At 38.1% G+C, this 26059-nt stretch overlaps 1 protein-coding gene across 1 annotated transcript in view; it reads right to left on the reverse strand.

Moving 5' to 3' along the window:
• CFAP58 (cilia and flagella associated protein 58) overlaps nucleotides 1–26059 on the reverse strand; it is a 62164-nt gene that overhangs the window by 27923 nt on the left and 8182 nt on the right. Inside the window, exons 3-13 of the mRNA XM_009643468.2 lie at nucleotides 24687–24835; nucleotides 22703–22859; nucleotides 20481–20675; nucleotides 18047–18184; nucleotides 15693–15852; nucleotides 13872–13954; nucleotides 12516–12707; nucleotides 8079–8240; nucleotides 5001–5147; nucleotides 1423–1563; nucleotides 862–1085 (exon numbers count right to left, since the gene is read on the reverse strand). Coding sequence (XP_009641763.2) covers nucleotides 862–1085; nucleotides 1423–1563; nucleotides 5001–5147; nucleotides 8079–8240; nucleotides 12516–12707; nucleotides 13872–13954; nucleotides 15693–15852; nucleotides 18047–18184; nucleotides 20481–20675; nucleotides 22703–22859; nucleotides 24687–24835 — 1748 coding nt within the window. The remainder of the gene's footprint in view (nucleotides 1–861; nucleotides 1086–1422; nucleotides 1564–5000; nucleotides 5148–8078; nucleotides 8241–12515; nucleotides 12708–13871; nucleotides 13955–15692; nucleotides 15853–18046; nucleotides 18185–20480; nucleotides 20676–22702; nucleotides 22860–24686; nucleotides 24836–26059) is intronic.

Consider the following 26059-nt stretch of genomic DNA (forward strand, 5'->3'; position numbering starts at 1 on the left):
TTACACCAAATCAAACTGGCATAATTCCACTGGAGTCAATGGGACTGACTACGGATTGAAGTTAATTTGCTCCAGTGAAAGCCATGGAATTATGCTGATAAAGTCAAGCTAAGGATCTCGCCCAAAACTGTGGTAGCTACATAGAATTAGTATGATGGTTATCTGCTAAAAACATAGCTTCCTGTCCTTGCAAACTAAGACTGATTCTATAGAAAATGACAACGGCTTCCCATTAGCAAAGAATACACCTCAAATACTGGAGGGTTAAAAAAAAGAAGGGAAGCATTAAGCCAGAGAAGGAGGAGATAAATCAGGCTGGGGCTGTTAAACTTCTGTTTTAAAGAAACATAACCTTCAATGAAAATTTAACTAAATCTTTCTCAGAGAGCAAGTCTACATATAAATCTGGAAGGAGAGAGCTCTGAAAACATGCAGGGGTTTGTTATAAATATGTCAAGTGTTCCCTATCCTCTGTGGATTGACTAATAAAAAGCAGTTCCACTAATTTGAGCCTTGGGTACCACTAAGTAGCTCATTGAACTATGAACACCTTTTCTGCTGCTGTCTGTCAAGTTTATTCTGTAGGCAGTAACTCACAGTACAAGGGGAAATATGGAAACTATTTCAACTTTGTCCAAGATGTCTTTCTTCCTCCTTTTTTAATTTTAATTTTCTTAATTGATGATAAGTTGTTTTGTGAATTTAATCCAGTCTGTGTTTGAGGTCAAACCGAACAATCCCCTCTCCAAAGAACAACGTTTGTTGATACAAATCTTCACCACGCATAAAACATATTTTCTGTCTCACACACAGAATCATGGATGCATTCACTATGGAAATGTATTCAATCATTTTTCCTACCTGAGCTCTTCCACATTAGCCACACTCTTGCCAAGTATTCCCTTCTCGCGCCGAAGTTTTTTGATCTCCAGCTTGAGAAGTCGTATGTCTTCCATTCTCTGTCGGTATTGGGTTTCACCCTTATTTAAGATGGACTGCTGGATTTTTATCTTTTCATAGAGCAGAGCCACTTCATCATTGCGCCGAACAAGCTGGGACCCTAGGATATCTCTCTCATTGATAACCTAAGGATGCAGGGCAAAGCAATAATTTCAGTTACAGTTTCTCAGTACAATCCCAAAGTATCGTGACTATATTTGCATCAGTCACAATCATGTGCATTAAGAGGTTTCACTGTTATTAGTGAAAGAAACATAGCAGGGGCCTAATAGTTCGGTCACCTGAATAGTATAAACTACGTATTCTGTTCCCTTCAGTATCTTAACATTTCTGTTCAACAGCACTATAAGGCTTTAGTAGTACCACATTTACAGTAGCTGAGGATCTTGATCTTAAAAATACACTGGACAGATGACGGAACACAATGCAGAGTGTTTGAAAAGCCAAATTAGAGACTCCTACCTGGTCAATTTCCTTCTTCTGCTTCAGCCTCTCAGCATCAGCTTCAGCAATGATTTTTAGGAGTTTTCTCTCTTCTGCTTCCTGATTTTCTATAAAGTGTTTGGTTTCGAGAGCCTCTTTTTTCATCTTAAGCAGTTCAGCCTGATGGAGTCAAAGAATATAGGAAAATCATGCTTAGTAACAACTTCCCATTACATAAACCTGGGATTAAGAGTTAGGATTTTATTAAAATCTTATACATTCTTTTAGTTTCCTGAGAGGTACATATTTTTTTAGTTTTTGAGAACAAATCGCTAAGACAAACAAGCACTAAGACCCATAAAGAAATGTTGTAAAGATTATTATAATATTGTTGTGTTATACACAACAGAAATCTGGATGGATTTTTATCTATGAGTGACAATGGTTCACACTGTAATTCAGAGGCACCTCATTTAACAAAAAATCAAAAAATAAAGGTCATATTTGCAAAGCTTTTCAATGGAGTTGTTATGTTATGAAAATCTAGCAGACATAAGTTGAAAGCGAGGCTGGGATGTGAGAAAGGACAGCTCTCCTTGCTGGAAAGGGCAACAATCTATGCTATGTAATACAAATTATCATCAACTCAGGACAGCCAGAATTTGTGAAAAAGATGGCAACCAGGCATGCAAGAGCAAAATTAAATGGCTTTAGCACTTTTTTAGTGGATGTATAGATGAGGAAGACTGGGAAAAGAGGGGCTGTCCCTAAGCACAGAAGTATCTGGAATCTGCCCAATAATTCTATCCTATTGTCATGAACTCTATAATTCAAGGTGAGCATGTAGACAAAAACCAATAAGGTCTTATTGGATTATTAGAAATTTCTATCATTGCTAGGCAATCAGTTAGAGCCAAGATGGAACTAGCTGACTACAGTTCATTTTCACAGATACGAAAACTTTCAAGCCTTGACTCAAAGACTTTGCCACAACTCTGACCCTTATAAAGGATGATGTTCAAGCTGCCTTTTCAGAAAAAGCATCATCCAATACTGAAAGAATGAGGCTGTGATGAAGGCTGCACCTGCAAAAACATTGATTTAAGACAGAAAGAGTTCCATCGTCATAATAAAATAGCTTGTTCCACTCTTATTTTCTTTAATAAAATTCTCATTTTCCCATATGTGCAACACTCATATCTCTCTTACTCAGTGTTGGATGTTCATCAGAATCCATCAGCTGAATAAAAATGCAAGGCACTTCATATTGAAATGCAATCAACACTGTGCAAAAGCTGTCTACAAATGTAAAACTGCTCATGCGTTTGGCATTGCTGGATAATATTTTTTTAATATATCAAAATTCTATGTTCTCCTTATGTCAGAAAAAATATGAGTTGTAAACAAGAAGTGGTATTAGATGTTGGCAGCAAACATTCATATAAACAAATCTCCTCACTGGAACGCACTAAGTTAAAATAAATCTGAACTGCCTTGTACAGTAAAGAATATAAATACTTTAAGCCACACAAAGGCCCCACAAACTACAGGACTTTCAATGAGATTAAATATGCTAAAAACTACAGTATGAGGGTTGGTATACATTAGGTGAGAGAAAAGGAAATTAATAAACACAGTCACTGTGCAAGCAGAAAAATGGTCAGGTCTGAAAATGCTGTAGATCAGCACAGCTCATTTGAAGTTGGTTCAGAGAGTTTGTAAGAACTGAAGAGCAGTCAGCAAGAAAGAAAAATTTATATGGGACCTATGCCAATATCTCAAACCAAATTCAAACCAAAATCTTGTTTAGATTCTGAAATATTAGCATAAGTGAAGGGTTTTTTTTACTTTTTTTCTAAAGGTGGGAGGAAAACATGAATTGTATAAAAGGTATAACTGGGGCTGGACACAGAATGCTGAAATAACAAGTGAGAATTTTACATCCAGATTTCTAGAAAATGCTAAAAAAAAAGACAGGCATGAATATCTATAAAAATATACAAAAGCACTTGACAGCAGCTCAGACCTGGAGTGCCATAGTTCTTTAAAGCTTTCGGATATATATTTTTCAATATTTGGATGCTTTTTCAAACAGTCTGATCCACAAGCCTGTAGAAGGCCAACTGAAACCAAAAGATGACATTGTATTGGCTTTAATGAAGCTTGGATCAGGCATCCTCTGTTTCATTTACCATGATTACACATTTTTAAGACCATTATGCCAGCTGAGGCAAGCATAAATCCAATGTCTGTATAATCTCATTCCTATGGATCCCAGTCCTCCATGATTTAGCACATTCTTTAAACTGATTCCCGAGGAACAGCTCGCTTGCTTCCTTCACATCAGCCCAAACAGGACAAATTGAAGCCAGCTTGCTATACAAATAATTGGCTTCTTTTCTGCCCGTGTCAATCAGCTCCCTCTTTGAATTCCTTCTGCTTTAGCATTCAGCAGAGACACTCAGGTAGAAGACCACAATGCCCTGAAGCTAGTCAGTAATGTGATGTCAGTGTATGGACATACTTGCTAGTGAATAATTGAGTGGGTAAACCATGTAGCAATCATATGTTTCTCAAATGGATGGCAGACAGTTCTGAGGTGATGAGACAGAATTGGGGACTAGTTAAGGCAGAAAGCTGCACACAGGAAATGAGATGCTGTTTGACTTCTCCATCACTGATAGAACAACTCTGAGACAGATCAGGTAAAAGAACACAAATTCATCACCTTTTTACAAAGCTCTACTGACATCTTGTCATAACCGTAATGTGCTGAGAAGGACTGAAAACTCAAGGAGTCTTTGCAGCATAGCAATAAACTGACAAAAGAAAACACTGTGGAAAGTCGCAGGGGACTTTTGGTTTTGGGGGTGTTGTTTGTTTCCTGGTTTTGTTTCTTTTCTATTGCTCAGTGAAGAGAAAAATTAAGCTGCTGTAGACACTAACTCCTTAAATCTTTTGAAAGTGCAGCAATTTGGGTTGAGATATCACCACAAATCTAACAGCTTATCTAAGGATGGGCTGCAGCCAGTGCTGAGAAGAACCAGAGCTTCAAGCTCAGATTTTCTTTGATTTAAAACAGATTCTTGCTACTTTATACCACAATATTAAAATAACTTTCTGCGCAGAGGGACTACTAAAAGGCACTGCCTAACTCCCAGAAGACTAATGCTTGCTAGCCACAGAAATACAAGATTGTGAAATGTAATATAATGGGCTTTTCACTTAAAAACAGGAGAGAGAAAAAAGTTTTTAAAAAGAAAACTTGAATTATAAGGGTCTATATTGAAAAGTTTGCTAGAATCAGGCTATCCCCAAAATCCACATTTCTGCAAGCAAAATGGAACTTTTTAGTAAAAATGTTCAGTCACCAAGAGTCTTAAAGCTTCCAACAGACCAGGACCTTTGTGATTATAATTATAGGCAGAAATGTTTGTTGGATACAGGGAAGATCTGTGTAACTAATATCTCTAAAGGGTACTGAGATATTATGCTTCAATTACAGAACAGCTTATTAAAATACAGCAAAACAACTACCACAGACCAGGAACATAATGCAGGCTGTGAAATCATGGAAACCATCCTTTGTAAGAAGGTATGTGTGCGAAGGCTCTTACTTTCAATGATTCCTTCTCCTTCTCTGTTCGCTGATGTTCTAGATGTGCTTTCTCAAGGGCTGCTTCTTTGTCTGTGATCTCCTCTTTCAGCTGATCCACCTGATGCGTCACAGTTTTCAGTTTCTTCTTCATTTCTGCTATCTCATCCTAATAGGACAGGAATTGTGATCACAAAGAGGGATCAAAAAAGAGCAAGTTTGTGACTGAGAGTTCAGGCTATTTTGATGTTGGAAAATGTAGCTGAGGAGAGTGCTTGAGAGATCTTTTGTACGTACCACAAGCCGTTACTTTTTAATCTAACAGAACAAAACAGCTTCATTAAATGCCTTTTTTTTTTTTAATGCCAGCATGACATTGCAGTAAAAAAGCCTTTAAAAGATTCATTGACAAAAATAATTACCATCAATTATAATAAGCCATTTAATTTAAAGCACTGGACAAATAGTAAGAACTAGCAGTCAATCCAAATTGGTAAGATTCTGATCCTATCCATCTGTTTTCATGCTTCTAGTAATGTGTTTTTCAGTAAGGTTGTATGCAGTTGGACACAAATGTTTAGAGAGAAGCTGGTTTTGTGCAAATGAACATAACCGTAAGTAAGGTACCCATATGCCTGCAAGGGAGTATAGCAAATGCTTATCTAAATTTTGCCTATGTGCTAGCTTGCACTTAGGTGCAAGGGGGAAAAGAGTGCTCAGAGACTGAGAAGTCCCTGGTATGACAGTATTTAGCATATATTTTAAGCTCAAAACACAGAGCAAAAAGCCTGGTAGCACTGCAGAGAGATCAGGTCGCTAGGAACACTTCTACTCACCGCACAGAGGCAGGCGCCTGTACAGAAGTAAGAAACTGTTTCAACTCATTGCAGTGACAGCACATGTTGTGACATGAAATAAAAGCTAATAAATTCAATGCTCAGACAGACATGCTCCTCTGGATCTAATGAAAGTAGCTTTAGAAGCTATTACTCCTCTGCCAGAGGCTGCCACCTCACAGAGAAGCTATCATAACCTTTCATGTGAATACATTCTGTTTCAGTACAAAACCAGGGTAGCTTAGAGCTCTTTCAGCGCTGTCCACCATGGGTGTGGATTTACTTGACAAACGAGTGACGTTTTCTTGCATGAAATGCTGAACATAGTTAAACAAGATCTTGAGTCATGGCAGTCTTCACAAACAGTACTGAGAAAGTATTGACTAGTAGTCTGACAACCCTCAAAACCCAAATCCATGGATTCCACACTTATTTGGCAAATTAAATGAACCAGAAATAAATGTAGCAATATGCCATTAGGCCCACCTGTTTTCATGTTCAGTCACTCCTGTGAATGCAAAAGTCATATTAAAAGCTGGCTTTGCTAAATGGCCTATAAATCTCTTCAACATTGTAAAAGATGAGAGAGATTTAAAATATGGTGCCCAGACATATACCCAAATACATTCCTAATTTTGTATTTAATGAAAAACAGTAAGAACACACAATTTTTGCAAACAGGTCTTCTAATTAACTTGCTTAAGCAAATGAGCTCCTAACACCAAAAGAAACCCCAATGATGAAAGCATCAGATATTTATCTCGTATTAATAGCCTGCCAGCATGTCTTTTCCAAGAGATTTTACTGAGCTGAACATTATGGTGCTCTGGAGTACAAGCAAGGTGGGTAACAGGGGATCTTTCCACATTAAGCAATCCAAAAATACATCTAGCTTTATCTAAACAAGCTTGTGCAAATTTATTTTACTTCCCAAAAGGAAAAAGAATTTACCATAATTTTTAACACAACCCGCTTTCATTTTTTTTTTTCTTTCATGGCTGGCTGACCTGTTACTGAACTATGAATGGCTATTTTTTCACTGCTACACATAATATTGCCTTGGCCAAAAGATCTTTCAGGGTCAGCTACCTTCTCACATGGGACTTGCTAAAGAAGTTTTATGGTAAGCCAAGAAAGCTATTAAAGTCTAAACACCAGTCTCTAACAACAGGAACCATGAACAGCATTGTGTATACTGCCATATAAGCTGATGAGTTCATTGCTTCAATTTTGTAATTCAGCACATAAATGCCAGTTCTCTATAAGTAAGCAAATTTATGTTGTATACTTAAAAAAAAAGAAACAATAAATCATCAGAGATTGTTTGGGAGCTGATAAGAAGCAAAGGTCAAGTAAAGCGTCCCACATAAATGGCAAAATGGTTCATTCCTAATCAAATTCAGCACACAGTTGGATAGGAATTGGACAGTTCATTCCCATCTGCTTCTCAAGCAAACCACCTACCTATTCAAACCAGAGTATAAATTTGTAATCTACTATATATGTTTATATTATAAATCCTTACTCTGAAATAACTCAAGGCTGTAAATCACAGCTATCCAAGGTCCCAATCTCTGTTAATTGCAACAGGATTTATGCAGTATTTTAGATCTTCACATCAGAATAACAGAATGTATCCTTAAATGATCTGTTCTCTTCCTCCAGTATTGTTAGTGAGATCCCCAAGGAAGAGATATGAATGGAGAGAACCATTATCTGAGGAAAATGACACTCCCTGAAAGGAACAAGTGAGGTGGAAGTGTTAAATTCTGTCAGAAAAATCTACTTCGGCTGGGAAAGTGTTCCCTCTGCTTTCTGAATCGTGATTCACAGTAATGTGCATATGCATTCAGGGCTAAGGAGGCAATCTTATTCCCCTTATATCCTATTTCCCATACATGCAGACAACTCCTAAAGGGATAAAACAGAGTGGAGTCAGGATGGAAAGCAAGAAGTTTCTTCTCTGATAGAGTTTTATGATTTTGTAGCTCCCGTGTACTGTGATTTCACGTGTGGTTTGAAGCAGGGATATTGCCCATGATGACTGTGGACTCCTATTTCCAGTCCAAATACAAACTGTACAGGTAAAATGTCACTCAATGATGATTTTGAATAAAACATTCATTTCCCCAAAATGAATGAATGAATGAAGGAACCACTTCTGCCATTTATCCAGTAAGCTTTCTTTTTAACAAATTAAAATTAGATCAGGAATCAAAAACAAGAGCAGAGAGAGAAACACAAGGAAAAACATATCCTTCTACCTTAGCTTCAATCAGATTTTTACTGTACAGGTTCCTCTCTGTTCTCACAGCTTCACAGCGGTTTTGTTGCTGTTTTAATTTAATTGCAGACTCTTCTATTTTCTTCTCATAATCACAGATCTGCATTTCCCGTATTTCACTATCTTTCAGGTGCTGGAGGACCTGGAGCAGAAAGAAGGAAGTGAACACGATTAAACCATCATCACAAGATTATAAGGACTGGGAAGACAGAGTTTGTGATTTTCTTCTAAGATGACAAGTTCAAAACCCTGTGATAAGAAGTTTTAGCTACAGCTAAAAATCACTTCAGTCCGAGTACAAATTTAACCTTTCTGGATGGCTTACGTGGGACATTTTATTTTAATCTTATACCTAGGTTTTGTTCAAGACTAAAACATATAGATATGTACATATTTAATTTAAAAAACAAGCAACTAAAAATATTGCGACCGAATGGGTTCAATAAAATAACATAAACAGCTTTCATCAAGAATAGCCTTAGGTTATTTGTAGAGCAAAGCTAGACTTTGTATGTTGTTTTGGATGTTAGCTGTATGATAAAATGAATAAACACACATATGTTTTTCCAAGAGGCCCTACGACTTTTTTTTAGTGAACGCATTATCACAAACTGTTGAAGATCACACAGTGTTGCTATATAATTACAGTAATAAGAAAGTCAGTTAATGTAACTTACACTTGACCTAAATAAGCAGGTAATTACCATTAGTTGCTTCTATGAAGGATTAGAAATAAAGATGTGAAGACTACTTAAAGAGAATGGAGTATTCTAGACTGCAGAAAGATGATCACATGCCGTATCAATAAACAAAAATACAAAGTTTTACAGACACCTTTATTAAACAGTTACACCATAACAATATGTAAGAATTACTATGTTAAAGAGCAAAAATACAAGTAGCTGCTAATCATTATGATGGGCTTCCTAATTAATTTTTTAAAACCTAAGAACCTTCTTCATGCTGTACAAAGTTAAAAACTGAGGAACACAAACAAGCAGTACTCAAACAGAATCCAAATAAAAATAAAACTAAGGAGTACATACATCAAGAACATAATTTTTCAGGTTCACTGCCTGGGGGAGAAAGCAATGTCACCCTTCTTAAAGCTGGGAAAAAGGTCAAGCACTAAAGAAAAAGCTGAGGAATCACACGGACAAAATCTAGGAGAAAAGTCCATTTACAACTGCATTTCATACTCAGTTTTCCTGACTCTGTTTTGAAAGTGGCAGTTTGAGCTAAGATTTATGTTCTCATGTCAAAGCAGAATAATAATAAAAAAAATGTTTACATCAAATAGTCAATAACTGTAAAGTTTGCGGTCAACAATATTGCCCCTTGCTTAGCAGTAAAGCCTTCTGAGGTCTAACTATGGGGCAGAAGCTTAATTAATTGATCATTCTATCAGGTACCTCCAACCAACTTTGAAGATAGGGGACAGCTAAATATAGAAACAATTCCAGCACATTTGTAGCTGACTGCAGAGGATCCCAGGAACTGCTTACAGTGCAATACAAAAACACAGTCCCAGTTTATAACCTATTCCTGCGTTTTCCTCTTCTGTTAAAACAACCTGCCAATAGTAATAGCAGGGACAAAAAATCAGTAAGGCATGTTTCTTATCTGCACTGTGGTGATCGTAGGCTGGAGCAAGATTTGAAAGTAGATCACTGCATTTGTAAGTCTTTTACTTGGTTTTGATATAAGTGCAATAAGCTTGTGGACTGAGTTTTCTGAGCTGTGCTCACAGGCTGGATGCTGACTCTGCTTTTTTCAAGATTGATTAAACCCAAATAATTCTCCCTTATAAATACAGAAATGCTACATGCAATGTTTCCCAACAGAGCCCCATGGGAGGCTGAGTATCCTCAATTCTGATTTAGTTGATAGCATACAACACCTCTCAGATTTGGCAATGAGGGGTCAAAGCTAGGCAGAAAGTATTAGATATTCATAGTTTTCTTCTGTACCCTCACAGGTTTTTTTATCTGTAAACTTAACTGTCATGTACTGTTGGTTACCTGTTTAGTTCCGTGAACCTACTCAACACATCAGTAACGCTGCCATCCTTATCTGCTCACCTTTATTTAACCACTCTGACAATTGCTGCCATGGTATTAATGATATGCCTGTTGAGCACTAGGTTTTCCAAAAGATTATGAAAATTTTGAAAAGGCAATATCTTTTAAAATGTCCTCGGATATGTTGTTAAACTGTAAACTTAACATTGTAAACGGCTTTTTTTGAAAAAACAACACATTAGAGACTGGTTTTGTGACCTCTCATAAAGCGCAGTCAGGGAACACTTCAGGTGAGACTGAAAGGTCTACTTCACTGCCTCCTTTTTAGCAGCCTGTGCCTTCCACAGGGCAACTAAGATTTCATAATCTAAGATTTTAAATTCAAAGAAAGAAATATTTTACTAACATTTGTAGCTCAGTAATACAGGCTACACAACAAAGAGCAAAGAGCCAGAATTTTTTCTCATTTGTGCTGGCTAATCTAGAAGTAAGACTATTCAACAAGTGACACTGGCTTAAAAATGGTACAAATGAGCAGTCAGCCAGGCCAATAATTAGAAGAGCAAATCTAGCATCAATTCTCACCACTAAAATCTTTCACTGTTGTGGATATAACTTTGCTGACTCTGTTCATCAGTTACTCAGTAGTAAATGATGATTTTGAAAGAGGAATTCTGCGGCTCTATAGATTCCGTCCTGCTGTAAATAACCAGAGAGCTTTCAGCGCCAGCATGGCTCTGTCTGCCTTGCAGGAGTTCCAAGAAGTCTTTGGACTTAGATGGGTTTGGCTCTTTACCAGCTCTTACACAATTCAGAAGGTGTGCAGCGAGCTGCTTCAGAGCCAGCTTGATGGTAAAAGGTGACAGAAGAGCACTGACTGGCCATATGATTCCTGCCCATCAGTAGCTTGTTCCCCACCAGTTGTGAAATGGCTCCTGTAGTTTTGCCACAGTTTCTCAAGTTACCCATCTGCATAGGTCAAACAGTGAACCTAAATATTACCTAGTGGATGTAATAAGCCTGATCCTATGTCCTCCTTCCACCCTGTGTTTTGCCCTGTGTTATCCCAGGGGCAAGACTATTGTCTCACATACTTCTCTGCTCAGAACTGCTCCTGCTGCTCTTCACTTGCAAGCTGAGTCAGAAATTGCCCCTTTAGTGAATCACAGAAGCATGCAAGTCATTTGGACACTTGCAATCACAACACAGGCATCATTATACAAACAGCTCAAGTGTCATAATCCATTTACTGAGGCTCTGCCTTATAAGAAGTGACAGAAAATTTGCACCCAAAGTGGCAGGGGAAAAAACAAAAAAGTAAACAAGCAAACATTTGTCATTTTCACTCTCAAAATATTGTGAGCAACCATAATCAGAGTTGAAAGCAAGAGCCTTGTAGTTCTGAGTGTTACAAATTACTCCCTGGCCCTAGTTTACAATGTTCTTAACTCATATCTATACTGTTAGAAATGCACCATGAGGGAAAGATGGAAAATATGACTTTGCAACAAAGACAAATCTCTTTCATGGAATATTATTTCAAGGAAGTGACAAAAGGTATTCCAGACAAGGGAGCTTATACAATTCAAAAAATTATTTAAAAGCATCTGGTCACATGAAGTTGGAAAGGATAATTTTAAAGTGAAAAGATAGCAAGTAACTTGTGAGTTGGAACAGCTTGAAAGCTAATCCCAGTAAATCAATGAGCTTCTTGGAGGGCGGTTCAATGTGACCTTCAGCAATTAATGGAACATGTTACAACCATGTTCCTGAGTATACCGTCAGGAATAAAGTTGCACATAATAATGGGCAGCAGGCAACACAAATTTTATGCAGTGTTTCTCTGCCGCTCTTCCTGGAAAACTTCTGTTTTGCAGACTAGCTTCAACATGTTCAGATGTTTTCACACACTGTGGGTAATCCTTCAAAATGCTATGTCTCTTACAAAGATGTTGAGTGCTGTCAGCTCTCACTGGCCTCAATTTGAGGACACCAATAGTATGCAAGACAAGGTCCTCTGCAGATAAGACAGAACCATCAAAGAGCAGTTTCCAACTGCATATGAGAGTTTCAACTGTGGGACTCGGGTATAAGAAGTCAGAGGCCTTGGTTTGAGCTCCAGCCCTAGTTTAATTTCCAAAATGATCACTGAGTAAGAGAAACACATGGCTGTATTCCAAGTCTCTCATAGAATACACACCCATTGATGAGGTTCCCCCAGAGAGACCTGAAACAGTAGCAGGCAATATGCACTGACAAGAAGAAATCTTTGTAAACTTTGTGAAGACCACTGATCTAAGCTTCCTCCCACTGGCACGTTAGGAAATGAATATATCACCTTTACTGTTTTGAGAGTAAGACAGGAAAAAACCACTTGCACAAAAACCTGTTCTTACCTTCTGTTTGAGCTCACTGGTTTCATTAATGAAACAATCTCTCTCCTTCTCCAATTGGTAAATAATCTTCCTTTGTTTCTGAGCTTCATTTTTATAATTCTGGATTTCTTCTTCCAAGTTCTTCTTTGACTGCTCATGGAGCTTCACCAAATTTATCTGCTTCTGAGTGGCACCAGTAGCCTTGATCAAGTTCTACAGGGAACACAAAATAATGACTCTTGAGCTGAAAAGGGAACACTGCCACCACTGTGACAAAAACATGCCATTGTCTAAGTGGATTATGGACTTCTCAATGTTATTACCCCTTATCTAACTTGTTCAGTTGAAATACTTGAGCCTCGAATCTGATTTTTAAAAAGTCTCTAACTGAGCTGCTAAATAGTGCTTTTTCTGATTTGAAGTTAAAACATTAATGTCTTCATTACTAAAAAAATGTATAGGATTGTTTACAAGTCGATATAACTAATGACTGGAAAAACCTTACCAAATGTAAGGCATTTAGATTGTAAAGCATGCCAATAGCCAGTAAAATAAATAATAAAGCCAAATACCTTTCCTTCTCATGTCCTAAATAGCAAGTTCAAACTGTAAATTAACCAAGCCTGGTTTAAAATTATGCATAAGGATTAAACAGAAAGCGCCAAGATATCATCTTTACAAAATCAGCCTGCGGGTCCCACTTTGAAATGTCTTTCCCTATACAAACCAGGTATTTGTTACCTGCCAAATCTGAGCCTCTGCTAGAGTCATGACCCAGGACAGTGAATCTATACCAGGCAAAGCACCTCAGAAATCATCTTTTAGCATTGAATTTACTAGATTACACTTCAGAAATGCCCATAAACACGAGATGCTATCCTGCAGTACAAGAACCTTGGGCTGATGGAAAATGATCAGCATGAGAAATGGATCTAAAAGCAAGGATTAGTATTAACACAGCCTGCCAAGCTGCTACGCGGTGCATCAACATTTTAGTTTGTTCTTTTACTAGCAAAGACTTAGCTTGCCTAGATTAATATTAACTTCATATGCTACAGAGTGTAAAAGCACAGATGTAATGAACTCTTTGGATATCAAATAACAGGTTTGCAATAAAGGTGAACGTACGTAGTACTTTTTAACTCCCTGACAGTTTATATGTTAAAACTTAGAAATCTTCTGTGTGTTTACGGGTACTAATGCTATTTCAATGCACAGAAAAGGAGCAGTGTAAGCACCGGCTTAAGGAAATCTGAATGCTTTACATAATGTTATTTATTCTACAACATTTCTGTGTTGCTATGAGTGTTTAAACTACAGACATTTCATTCTCAAACCATGAGATTTGTTTATCAGTATTAACCGATGCAAGCTCACCTTGCTCAGCATATCCCTTTCCCTCACAAGCTCATCTATAGCTTTCTTGTCAATCTCTGCCTGCTTTTTGGCAGCCTCCAACTCTAGACAAAAGGAGGAAAGAGAATAAATCCTGGATTCAAACTGTACAGCTGCTAAAAATGCAGAAACAACTTAGAGGACTTTTTAAAAAGCCTTAACATTACATGAACAGTTTAATTAGCTGTGACCAGGTTTTGCAACCTCAGGTATCAGCTAATGATGTTAACACTTATTTGGATACTTAGAAGAACTTAGAAGAACTCAGGCACAGTAATTAATGGTATGAGGACTTACTGTATTTGGGTGTTCAAACCAAGATACCACAAAGAAGTTGTGTTTTCAGAAATCACAGAGCACGCTGAATATCAGAGCCTTTTAAGAAGCTTCAATGCGAGCATCCAAAAACTGATTCTAATCCATCTGTGTGAAATCCAGTTCTCCTTTGAAGCAGTGTGATTCTACTGGCTTCAGTGGTGTTAAAACTACTTGTTATGGGTCAAGATTAACACTGGACACATACTATTAAAAAGATATTAAAAATTAAAGAGACACGCGTCTCACTATATTTTAAAGTTAATTAAAACCTGCTACACTAACACTGCAACTCAGGAAATGCAGTACACTGGGGTGCTAAGATATGTCAAATATTGTGAAAAGACATGTTATTAGTTGCCATTCTCAGGCATTCCAGTACAGATCTGAATTTCTTAAGTTCCTCTCTCCTTTCTAGTACAAAGCATGACCTTAAGCAGTACTAGCAAAATGCTTGTGGGAGAGCTCTTCTGCCATCACAGAGATACATGAAAAACAGACATGACTTTCCATAAATACAGTTATATGGAAGGATTCATCTCTCATACATGCAGTCTCTTCAGGACACAAGCTAGAAACAAGGGAGAGCAGGGAGCGGCATTTGTGCCAGTACACATCAACTTGAACTGATGGAAGTTTCTAGCAAAGCTTTTTTTTCTGCCCCAGAAAGTGAAGTCTCATCAACACAGATGTTTTGCCAACTTCATAATATTATTTTAGAAAAAAAAATAAATCATAAAACTGTTTTTCTGAAAATCACTTTGAAAATTGTAATATTTCAAAGCATATTTTATTTTGACATTTATTTGGACTTTAAAGTAAAAAAAAAAAAAAGGTGCTTTTTAATGCTTAAAAATACCCCAAAAGTTGTTTTTTGAAGTTAAACAAAATATTTTGTTAGACTTAAGGCTTTTTCTTCCAAAATTTCCATTTAGCAAAAACGTTGAGAGTTCCTTCTGAAAGTTTTCTAGATCTGCTAGCACCTCAAAGTCAATACTTGGAGAGCTCTAGTACCCACACTGACCACTGAAGTCCTAAACATACCAGAACTAAGTTTATCAGCTCACCTGCACATATTCATTTCCAGGCTGTAACAATTCAGCAGAATCAGAGCAGGAAAAAAAAAAGTGTGTCCTAACCATGTCTGACTTCAGTAAGCTCTGAGATGGCTTCTCTCTCACAGGTCAGTGCAGGAGCAATGAAGGTGCCTTGGGGATGACTCTCTATGTGACATGGCACAAACTGGCACATCGCAAAGTTCAGTTATGTCTGTTGTATTTTCAGCCCCCATATGCTACATTATGAACATTCTGTAACCCTACAGGGTTTTTAAAATGCTGCTGCAGATTCCATTAAAATTCCAGTAAATAAAACTGTCATTTATACAGTGTTATAATAGCTGCTAAAGTAGAACGATCCTAACAGGAGGAGGTACCCTGAATGAATACATTAGGAATCAGAAGACAGATCCATCCATTAGGCACATACCTCTCTCCAGTCCAGATATTTGATTTTTTAGGGTGTTTCTCTCATGTCCTGCATCAACTTTTTGCTCCTCTGCAACACGCAGCTTATTCTGGAGAACATCTCTTACTTTGTTCAGCTTTGAAATTTCAAGGCGCATCTGAGTCACTTCATCGTCTCTGGCCTACAGAACAGCAACAATGAAAGGGGAGAGAAAGTATCCACAGAAAGAAAATGCCTCTGTACTTGGTATATACTTATTCCATGAAATTCAGGAAGCAAAATTGTAAGTGTTGTGAGTCACCTGAGAAAAGATAATTAGCTAATTGAACAATATTAAAAATAATTTAAACAAAGCCAGCTAGGGCAAGGAAAATGATAATCGAATCTTATGCTTTAGGGCTGAAGATGATCAATAAAGAATCCCCAGCTGCAAACCTCACACAGCACTACCCAATTAGTCCTGCAGATTAAACACAGGCAGCTCTAATTTCCTTTGAAGTATTAGGGACAGTGACTGTAATGAGAAAGATATCTGTAGTGTGGTCTGGTTGCATGTCCCTAATAGCAGGTGTCTGTTATCCCCATCTCTTTTATAACCTATGGCTTTAAAGAAAAAGCAAAATGTAGAGTTTGTCTCATTTGCTATACAATCAGATGAGAAAAAAGTCAATCAAAACACTGCACAAAAATGAAGGAACTGGTTACCAGGAAACACAACCCATAATCACAACAGAAATTTGTCTCTTTCCTTTTAAGAAGTAAATATAACTCCCTCTTATAATTCACTGCCACTGTTAGGTTTTACAGCCATCACAGACTACAGTGTTCCACTTACAGTAGCCTCAGATACTGATTCTGTAAGATGGTGAATCCTGCTATGTGAGTATCCTCTGGGAGGATGTGAATCTCAATTCTTACTGGCAATAACCTTCAAAAGATTTATGAATCTTTCACAGTTTAGGTTGCCCAACACCATAGTGGAGGCACTCAGCACACTGCAGGATGAAACTGCAAGCGTAGTGCCTACAAAAAGGTCATCTCAGATCACGACTGAGGCTCTTAGAAGCTTTAGCAATTGGCTTAATTACTAACTGGGCAGTAACTTCTATTTTTTCATTCCCAGAAGTCCATGTGCATGACTCTACAAGTTCCATCAACTTTTCTTGAAGTTAATATAGGATCATAGAATCAAAATCCCCCTTTTGACACTCTAGAGCCCCAAATGTAAGTCACATTTGAACACACTGTTGGTAAAGTTTTAAACAATGATGGTATTGCTAGAAGTAATGATAAAACCAGATAACCTGGAGAAGACAGTAATTCGTTTCTCAAATAGGTAAGAAAAATATCTTCCAGTCTGCCTAACAAAATACAATAGAAAACAAGCTCCTACCAGACAGCCCATTAAGGATCCAAATCAGAATCTTCTGTGTTATGTTAGTTATGAACTGAGCTTTTAATCTGTCAGTGGTTAGTTTTTATCATTCTGACTAACAGTTCCCATTTTAAAAAAAAACACCTCTCTGTTGGCAAACAACCTTTTCATTTAAGCGAATTGGCTATACTTTACTAAACCTTGATAAGATAATGATTTTCTACCTGCATTTTCTAATGTTTAGTGTTTTAACCCCAATGATGATACAAAATGCAAGATATGGTAGACAGAGTAATAACATCTAACACTTATACATTACCCTTTATCACAGATACTCTCAAAGTACACTAAAAAGCACATGCAGGAATCATTTAATCCTTCCCCAACTGAAACTCACCTGCTTCCAAGTGGTACAAAACTTAATGTAAAGTCAGGCAAGAAAAACATTTAGATCAGAAAGTAAACACCATCTTGGTTACTTATATTTAACTTCCCCAACCAATACTGTGGAGGGAAAACTTTAGTGTTGGAAGCAACACCCTTCAGTGGAAGCTATCCAGGACACTGCCAATATAATTTATTAACATTTTTAAATAGGGTTTGGCAATGTTCTGATTATGTTAATCACTGTAAGAAAGTCGTTGCTCTTATCTGAAGATCTGAATCAAAAAAAGATGTTATGCTTGTCAGAAGTACCATGCATCCTTATGAACACAATGTGTTGAACATTTTGATGTATGTGTTTTATGAAACACAGCTCCTCCAGCAGGAGAGGTGCTACACTGTCAGGCAGTAGGCTTGGAGACTGCACCATGGTACTGCCACCAAAAGAATGGCATCCAGTGACATCCAAATCTATTCCTAAAAACTCCTCAGATTTCCCTCAAGACTACCCATAGGGAGCTATCAGTACAAGAACTGAGGTCGCCCCTGTCCCAAGTGTTGAGACTGCCATGAGAGCGATACGGCTGATAGGATGCATGCACCTTCTGGTACTTACTTTCAGTTCTGCTGTCTTCTGCTGGATGTCCTGCATCACCTCTTCAAACATCACACTGTGCTGCTCACTCTCTTGCATGAGCTTAGTATTTCTCATCTGAAATTGCTCAAGTTCCTTACCAGCTTTTTCATTCAAGATCTGTTAGATTAAAGAACAATCCTATTAATTCTTTTTAATCTCATTACAGTATCTACATACACATGAAGGCAGAACCTTCCATCTCCCCAGGAGATAAAAGCTGCTACAGATTGTTGTCTGCTTAAAAACCACTCTTCACTGCTGATGAAATTACTAATATGAAATATGATACACGTTCATATTGACTAGGGGAAATGATAATTTCTAATGAATAACACAGCTAGCGTCTTTTTTTTTTTTTTCTGGGAGCTTAGCAGGTCTCTCTTGCAGGTGGCAGATAAATATTTTACTACTTGTTAGGCGTTTGGCAAGCATCACGTAACACAACAACTTGCTACATATAATTACTGAAAATGAGTATGAGATTAAAATTACTTCAATCAGCAGAGGGCAGGGGAGCTCTGTTCCTTAGCAAGCAAATCCTGCATTAATACGCTGATAACATTTCTCTGGGTACGTGGTTTGCTGAGACCAGGACACAACCATTTTCCTCTCTAATTTGTCTTCGGTCAAAAGCCCAGAACAACAGCTTCATGATTTCTGTGGAGAACATACATTTCAGTACCGGACCTGCCTGTCTTTTCTTCTGCTTGATGGGACTTTCCCTAACAGATACTACTGCATAAGTGAGGAAAGAACAATCACCATATTTTTCACTTCAAGCATTAAACTATGATAAACTGATGGAGTCAATAAGTACTACGCCCTTAACAAACATTAAAGGAAGAGAAGTAGAATCTCTCACTTCTGAATACATGCAGAAGTAAAGACAATGTAAAAACAAGGAATGCTGTTTCTTGTGTTGCAACTGTCAAGAAAACAATGTGTTCCAGGTGATTCTTTATTGAGACTTGGACATGGGTGGGATAAAGCCTATAGTATCAAACCTACTTCACTGTCATGCCAGCAAGGATATTTGATTAGAAATTTCAGTGGAATAAAAGCATGCATCACAGCCAACTACAATTCAGTTGAGAAACAATAACCCAGTGACATTGCAATAGCTGAGTCACCTTCTCTTGCAGATCTCTACTCTGACTCCTGCACAGTTGGATAGCCTGTGTTTTGGACAGACTTTTTGCAACTGCAATAGCTGAGTCACCTTCTCTTGCAGATCTGACTCCTGCACAGCTGGATAGCCTGTGTTTTGGACAGACTTTTTGCAAAAAGACAATGCAGGGCCTTCACAGACACCTTGAAGCCAGCAGAGGCATCAAAGACAGTGCACTAGTCCGGTTAACTAGCCTAGGAACAGCACTTTATGTGAACTACTGGTTTCCAGGACAGTTTGGACAAATGAATGCCCCTAAGATCTGCACTTACTTAGAAAGGTGGAAAGGGATTATAGAAAGCAGGAGGAAGAATGGAACAGAACCAGTAATTGTAGATATCCTATTTAAAAACAGTGTGATTGTCTTGGCAGATCATGGAGCTGCCCTCAAAAGCTGATCAAATCAGTGATATTCAGAGAAATAATTGATTCTTCTCTGTGTCTCTTTATGCGAAGTATTTTACTAAGACTCTATGTTGACAAAAAATTGTCACAGACAAATTCAGGGACATGGAGGGAAGAAAAAGCCATAAAAGTCATAAATTTACAAGATAAACGCAACTCCCAAAGAAGTTTCCCTTGAGGTTGGACTGTTTTACAGTGATGAGATCTCCCCTGTCATTTACTGAAATTGTTTCTCTGAGAGTTTCTCAAAGTCAGGGAAATGGACTGAAAACCTGAAAATTCAAACACTTGCAGAACACTGTGTTAGGACACTTCCAGATAAAGTTTTTAGAAACAGAATGGGGAAAATCAATCAAAAAGGTTTACGAAGACAGTTCTCTGCCCTTTCACAGAAACTCTTCCACAAGCTTGAGAGGTAGATAGATAAAAATTATTGTGATGGAGAAGAAAGAAGGAGTCGGACGTAAAATGACTTTACCAATGCCACTATAGTGAACCAGTGGCAAAACTGGCAATACACATGAGTCTGTCTCCCGTTACTATCATTAGATAATCCATGCTCTTCACAGACTTTGTCTCATTTGCTGTGGTATTTTCAAGATAATCTCTGACAATATTGTGATCTACTACTGATTTCTGTGAGGAAATCTATCTGAAATCTGTCAGCATCAAGCTTTATATACTTACTTATTAGTAATTTTTATATAAAATTAAATATTTATTAAAATGTATTTACTTAAAATAATCTGCCTCCCTTTCCCTTCAGGAAAATCCATCTTCTTATTTTGAAATCTGGCCCTAATCTTAGACCTGATGAATACAGTGTGCCATGTACCCTACCTTCTGCTCTTTCAGATGCTGTTCCATTTTCAGTTGTTCCTCTTTGTTCCTCTGTATACATTGCTGTAAATTCTTGATCTCAGCTTCCTTGTTATCCATTTCAGCTAGAAGATTTTTCAGCTCCTTCTCCATTTTTTCCTTCTTTCGAGCCTCTCGTGATGCCTCATTCTGATGCAGCTGGATTTCTTGCTGAAGCTATAATAATAGAGAAGACAGAAGTTTAAGTTCTGCTGCCTTTTATTCAGGAAAACAAGGCCTCTCACCTCTCCTACTATGCTTAATTTTGAAAACAACAGCTTCTATACTACTGTATCCCTTACTACATGGAATATGCCAGATCTTCTCAGAAGTAAGTATGTTTTCTGTTGGCTGAACAAAAAATCCTGCATGAGGGAACCCATTTACTGATGACAAGAATTTGTTAAGTACCAGTCAGTTCACCCACACATAAGGGTCAGATACATTTCAGACATAAAAGCATTCCTCTGGACATGCAGTGGCACAAATGTGTTCTCAGTTGTAAGCTAGTTGTAAAGTGGTACTTTCTGAATGCAGCGTTAAAACTAATTTCAGTTTGATGTTGTATCGCAAGGATTTTTATTTTGATTTTTCTCCCCTACTGGCAGAAACACTTATTAGACTGATAGTAAAGGAAAGAGAGATGCCAGACCAGTGTTCATTTTCACAACTGCTCTCAATCTTTCTGCTCTCAAAGTTCCTCTGCGGAACTTTGAAAGAGGAGCATTCTCTCATATTTAATAGACTGTCTTGTGACTTCTGCTCTCTCCCTCCCCAAGAATGTGATGGAGCAGAATCAGCAGAGAGGAGACACAGGGGGGTGATCCACATGGAATTACTCAGTTCAGCCAGGGACCAGCACTTGAAAGATGTTCTTCACTTAAAGATTCCTCTCCCTCTGAGCCCACAGATAAAAAGTTGCCAGAACTGACTGGGTTTTCAACAGGATCTTCAAAAAGTCATTGTCATGTAAGCAGTCTGAAGTGGAGAAGAATTTCATACCGGGAGAATGGGAGGTGGTTACAAACACTGTAAAAATCCCATAAATTTAAGGTCTGGGGAAGTGAGTATCAGAAGATTAAGGGTGGCAAGATTCAATGAGTTTTAACGGGAGTTTCAATCCTCTCTCTTTTCTCCCATGCCCACAGTGCTGTCAGAAAAGCAAAGATTTATATTCTCTTGGAATACATTCCCAACCATTTGCTTTAGAAACAGAAACAAGTTCCGTGCATGAAAGCTAGGCTGATCATTACTTTCCTATTTGTGATTAATAAAAAACTGTAAGCTAAATGCTGCTTCCATCTCTTCTCTGTTCTTTTCTGCTTTTCCTTTCTCCTGTTGACTTGCTCCAGCCCCTATTTATATTGTGCTTTAAATTCTTTTATTCTTCATTATTATGTTCTTATATTTCAATGTATCATCTCCCATCCTTTTCTACTTTCCGTCCATTCAGTGGGTATCCTAATGATCCTCAGTTTTCTGTATCTCCAGCTGTTATACACACTTAAAGGAAGCTATACACACTGATCAGTAATGAAGAACTGTCTACTCAGATGGTCATAAAAACAGGGAACTTAAACAGGAGACAAAAAAAAGTAAAACTGAGATGGAATATGACTCTTCTCTACAGACACTGGTGAGGTGAAAAATGATTTAAGCTGAAAACCAGTAGGCAGGAATCAGTGTGAAGAAGAAAGCAGGAGGTCTCTATCCATTAGAAAAGTGAGTTTCTGGAAAAGCTTCCCATAAGCAGCAGGGGAGAAAATAGCCTAATTAGCTTTAAGTCAGAATTTGATACGATCTTAAAAATGATGGTATGGCATCATATGACAACCACTGCCAACAGCAAGGGACCAGGTCTATGCTTCTCTTTAGAGGCATAAGGATTTACAATGCAGAAAAAGAAACACATCTCCAGTATGAAAGATAACTATGATTCAGGCAAAGGAACCTTGGCCTCATTCAGGGTATTGGGAAGCTATGGAAGCAGGTGGTACATGACAATACACTTTGCAAAGGACATAGCCTAGAAGGAGAGAAAAAATATAAAACTCATTCACAATAAACTCCTTTCTGAGCACTCCTGAAAATGTCTGAGATGTGAAAGAACAGGTAGTAGCATACTTGTCAATGGCGATCAATTGTAAGAGTGGAGAATGGCTCAGGACAAAGCCTAAAATCACCGCCTGGTGATCTCTACAGACCTGCATAACAGCTTGATCTGCATCGTTTTTTGCCCTCTCTGTATCCTGCTGCTGCTCTGTGGCTTGAGTTAGACTTTGACGTAACTTCACAACCTCTGACAAGAGTTGGTCTCGCTCCTTTGTTATCTCTTCTTTAAGTTTTAACAAATCCCGGATACTGGAAGCAAGGAAATAATAGTCAAGCAGTGTCACAGGCCCTTTCTGTTCTTCCTGCTATGCCAGAGCAAGATCTTTTGTAAGAAACAGGAGTTTTAAAGTAATTTCTTTCATTTTAAACTCCTCTTGGATTAAGGCTCTGCTGGTCAATTGAATTACATGCTCTATCTACTGTGATCGTAGTCACCGTCAACATAGGCAGCTTCAAAAGCTAACTTAGTCCAACAAATCACCCTTTCGCATTATATCACATGCTCACAGGTCTGCAGAAACCTTCAGTTTCCCAAAAAGGTAACAGGGAAAAAAATGACTTCTTCTTCACCCATTGCAAAATTACTTTGGGACCAAAAACACTACATTGTTGTAACCAGTCTCTCTGCAGGTTACCTTGACTGGGCACCTAACTGGGATATGTCTCAGAGTCATCCAATGTAAGAATAAAACAGACTCCCTGTTTGGACACATTTACAATCTGAAAGAAAGTCCAAGCAGTGTGGGTTCAAGCTCAACCTTAAAAAACAGCCTTATAGTTCTAAAAGTCTATACGGTTTTCAGCCCCTACAGGGCTGAAAACCTGCAGAAGAGTTGTCTAGTCCCATGGCCTTGTTACTGGACAGAGTATTTAAGCATGGAACTGGAAGGCAATGCACAGGAAATTTAAGAAGAAATTGTAAGTAGGCAGGACTCAGCAGCCTGGGCAGGTGCTGGAAGTGGCAGGAGTGAGGTCTTGGCAAAGTAACGGCTCCTGGCTCTTGCAGAGAAATGCAAAAAGCAGCCACAGAAAGCTGTCTTTAGGGAGAGTTTCACTAGGGGAAGGCTTAATGATGGAGCTTTAGATCCAAGGAAACCTGTTACACAGGTCCATTTCAGGGCCAAAAGGTGAAGGAAAGGATTTCTCCTGCATCCTGATGGCTTATGTGCTGGCACATTCCTTGGTGGGGAAATGTTTGAGCACACTAAAGGTCTTGCTCAGACACAAGTCTTGTTTATGCAGCCTGGATACACAGTGCATGGGGAGATGAGCATGCCCCATACATATCCTGAATGCATAATATAAATAAATACCTTACACAGTGTAGAAATTTCAAGCCAGAACCCACCTGGGCCAACCATCAGCATTCTCAGTAGAAAGTGCACAGGCCATAAATATATTTAATCTCATCTTTGAGTTTACACTTAATCTTACAGCATAAGCACAGTCTGAGGACCTGGTACTACAAACACTAGCTTTTGGAGGGCTTTTGAGCAGCTCCTGAGGATCATTATTATTTGCACACTGTAGCAGCTAGAGGCTCCACCTGATACTAAGTCCCTCTACGCTAATGGCTGTGTAAGTGTTTAGTAAAAAAACCCCACAGTCTTGAAAATGTGTAAATATAAAATACAAACAAGAATACAGGCAGTGATAATGCCTTATAAAAAAGCTGGGAACAAAAAAGAAATCAAGTCTCCTGCTTCCTTGACTTATCTACTTGACCCTGCTGCCATTGTATGTAAAACTGTTGACAGAATCCTATTCTCAAAGACAGAGTATGTTGAAATGCTAGTCAGATAAAACAATATGACAGATACCGAGAAAGTGCATAATATTGATTTTTATTTGATCTCTCAGCTTAATCCAATGCTGAATGAACTCACTCAGAGCGGGATTCTGTACTCACTCACTGCATAAACACATAGACCAATAGATGTGCACTCATGAGAAAAGTAACAGGCAGGAAGACCTCTCTCTCTCTTTTCCAGTGTCTTTGTAGTGTCTAAATGGCTAAACAAGGTGTAGAATGACAGAAAATCAGATCAGGCTTTCCCCATCCCTGCAGAAACTTACTTGCACTCCTGCCCCAGGGATAGTCCAGATCCCTGCTCCACTAAGTTAGTTAGGCGTGCAATTTCCTCTTGCAGTGAATTAATGGTATCCTTTGCTTTCTGTTCCTTTTCATAGGCTGTATCCACCATTTTCCAGGCCTTTTCAATCTCCTAGGAACAAAATGGAAAACAATTACATAAATTAAATTGGGTTGAAAATTAACAACAAATTAAAAATTAATTGCCTTACATTTTGGTTAATTAAAAAAATAGATTTTCATGCCTTTTCACGCTTAGTATCACAACAGTTTTCTTCACCAGTTGCCTTTTCTTTTGGATGAGGGTATAGCAAACATGTTGAGCCATTCAGGCTGTGTCAATTTACACCACAAAAGCTCTAATGCCTTTTCTTCAACACATAGATCTGAACATTATCAAATCTCACTCTATGAGGTTTTGGTCGTGTAAGCCCCACTAATACCTAAAAATTTACTGAAAATTCAGTGCCCGCAAAGGTACCATCTACTTAAATAGCTCATTTATGTCTGTAAAAATCTTATTAGCTATTATGACAATGAACATCCAGTTTGATTTGGATGAGAAAAAGAAGTTACTCCGGGCTTTTCTCCCTCTTTGTTCATTTTCATCTGTGAGGACCTAGTGTATTATGATTTTAACTATATATTTAGACAAGTCACAATTCTTATGCCAAATCTCAGCACATGGAATTACTTGAATGACAGACTCGTGTGCCTCTTACAAGCCCAAGGTTTGATATCCGCAACCAGGATAGGGTAGAAGGATTCATTTGATTTTTTTAACTTCCTCTGCATCTCTTTCCCCTGAATTAGATCCTTAAGAATCACACAGCAGGCTTATTCCTTGCCAAGCTCCTACCAGTTTCTGGAATCCTGTGCTAAAAAAACCCACATAGATTCAGAAACCGACTGGACTGGAAGAAAAGTTCCCGAAGGCTCAGTAGATAATGAAGACACTACTTTTAGACACTAGAAGTCCCTGAGCTGCAAATCACAGCATGATGTCCTCTCTCTCATGCTCTTTTCTCAGCTGGCTCCTGGTGGAGTTCTGGACTTGATGGACTCGTACAGATTTAGATTCCAAGTGTGGCTGTGCGAGTCTACATTAGCTCTAGGGTCTCCTCAAGCAAAGCCAGATAGAAGCATCATTACATAAGGCCATAATATCCCTGTCAACTCCTACTTGCATTATATGAAAATAGGGCAGGGAAAAAAATTAAAAAACACTCCACAATGAAGAGTATCAAAGAGTTTAACTTCTATCAAATTGTTTACAGCAGCTCTTTACTGAAATGAACATCTCTGGTTCTAAAAAAATCCTGTTTAACACTAAACTCAAAATGATTACACCTATATT

Source organism: Egretta garzetta, unplaced genomic scaffold (assembly GCF_000687185.1).
Source record: "Egretta garzetta isolate BGI_Z169 unplaced genomic scaffold, ASM68718v1 scaffold8, whole genome shotgun sequence".
Taxonomy (NCBI): Eukaryota; Metazoa; Chordata; class Aves; order Pelecaniformes; family Ardeidae; genus Egretta; species Egretta garzetta.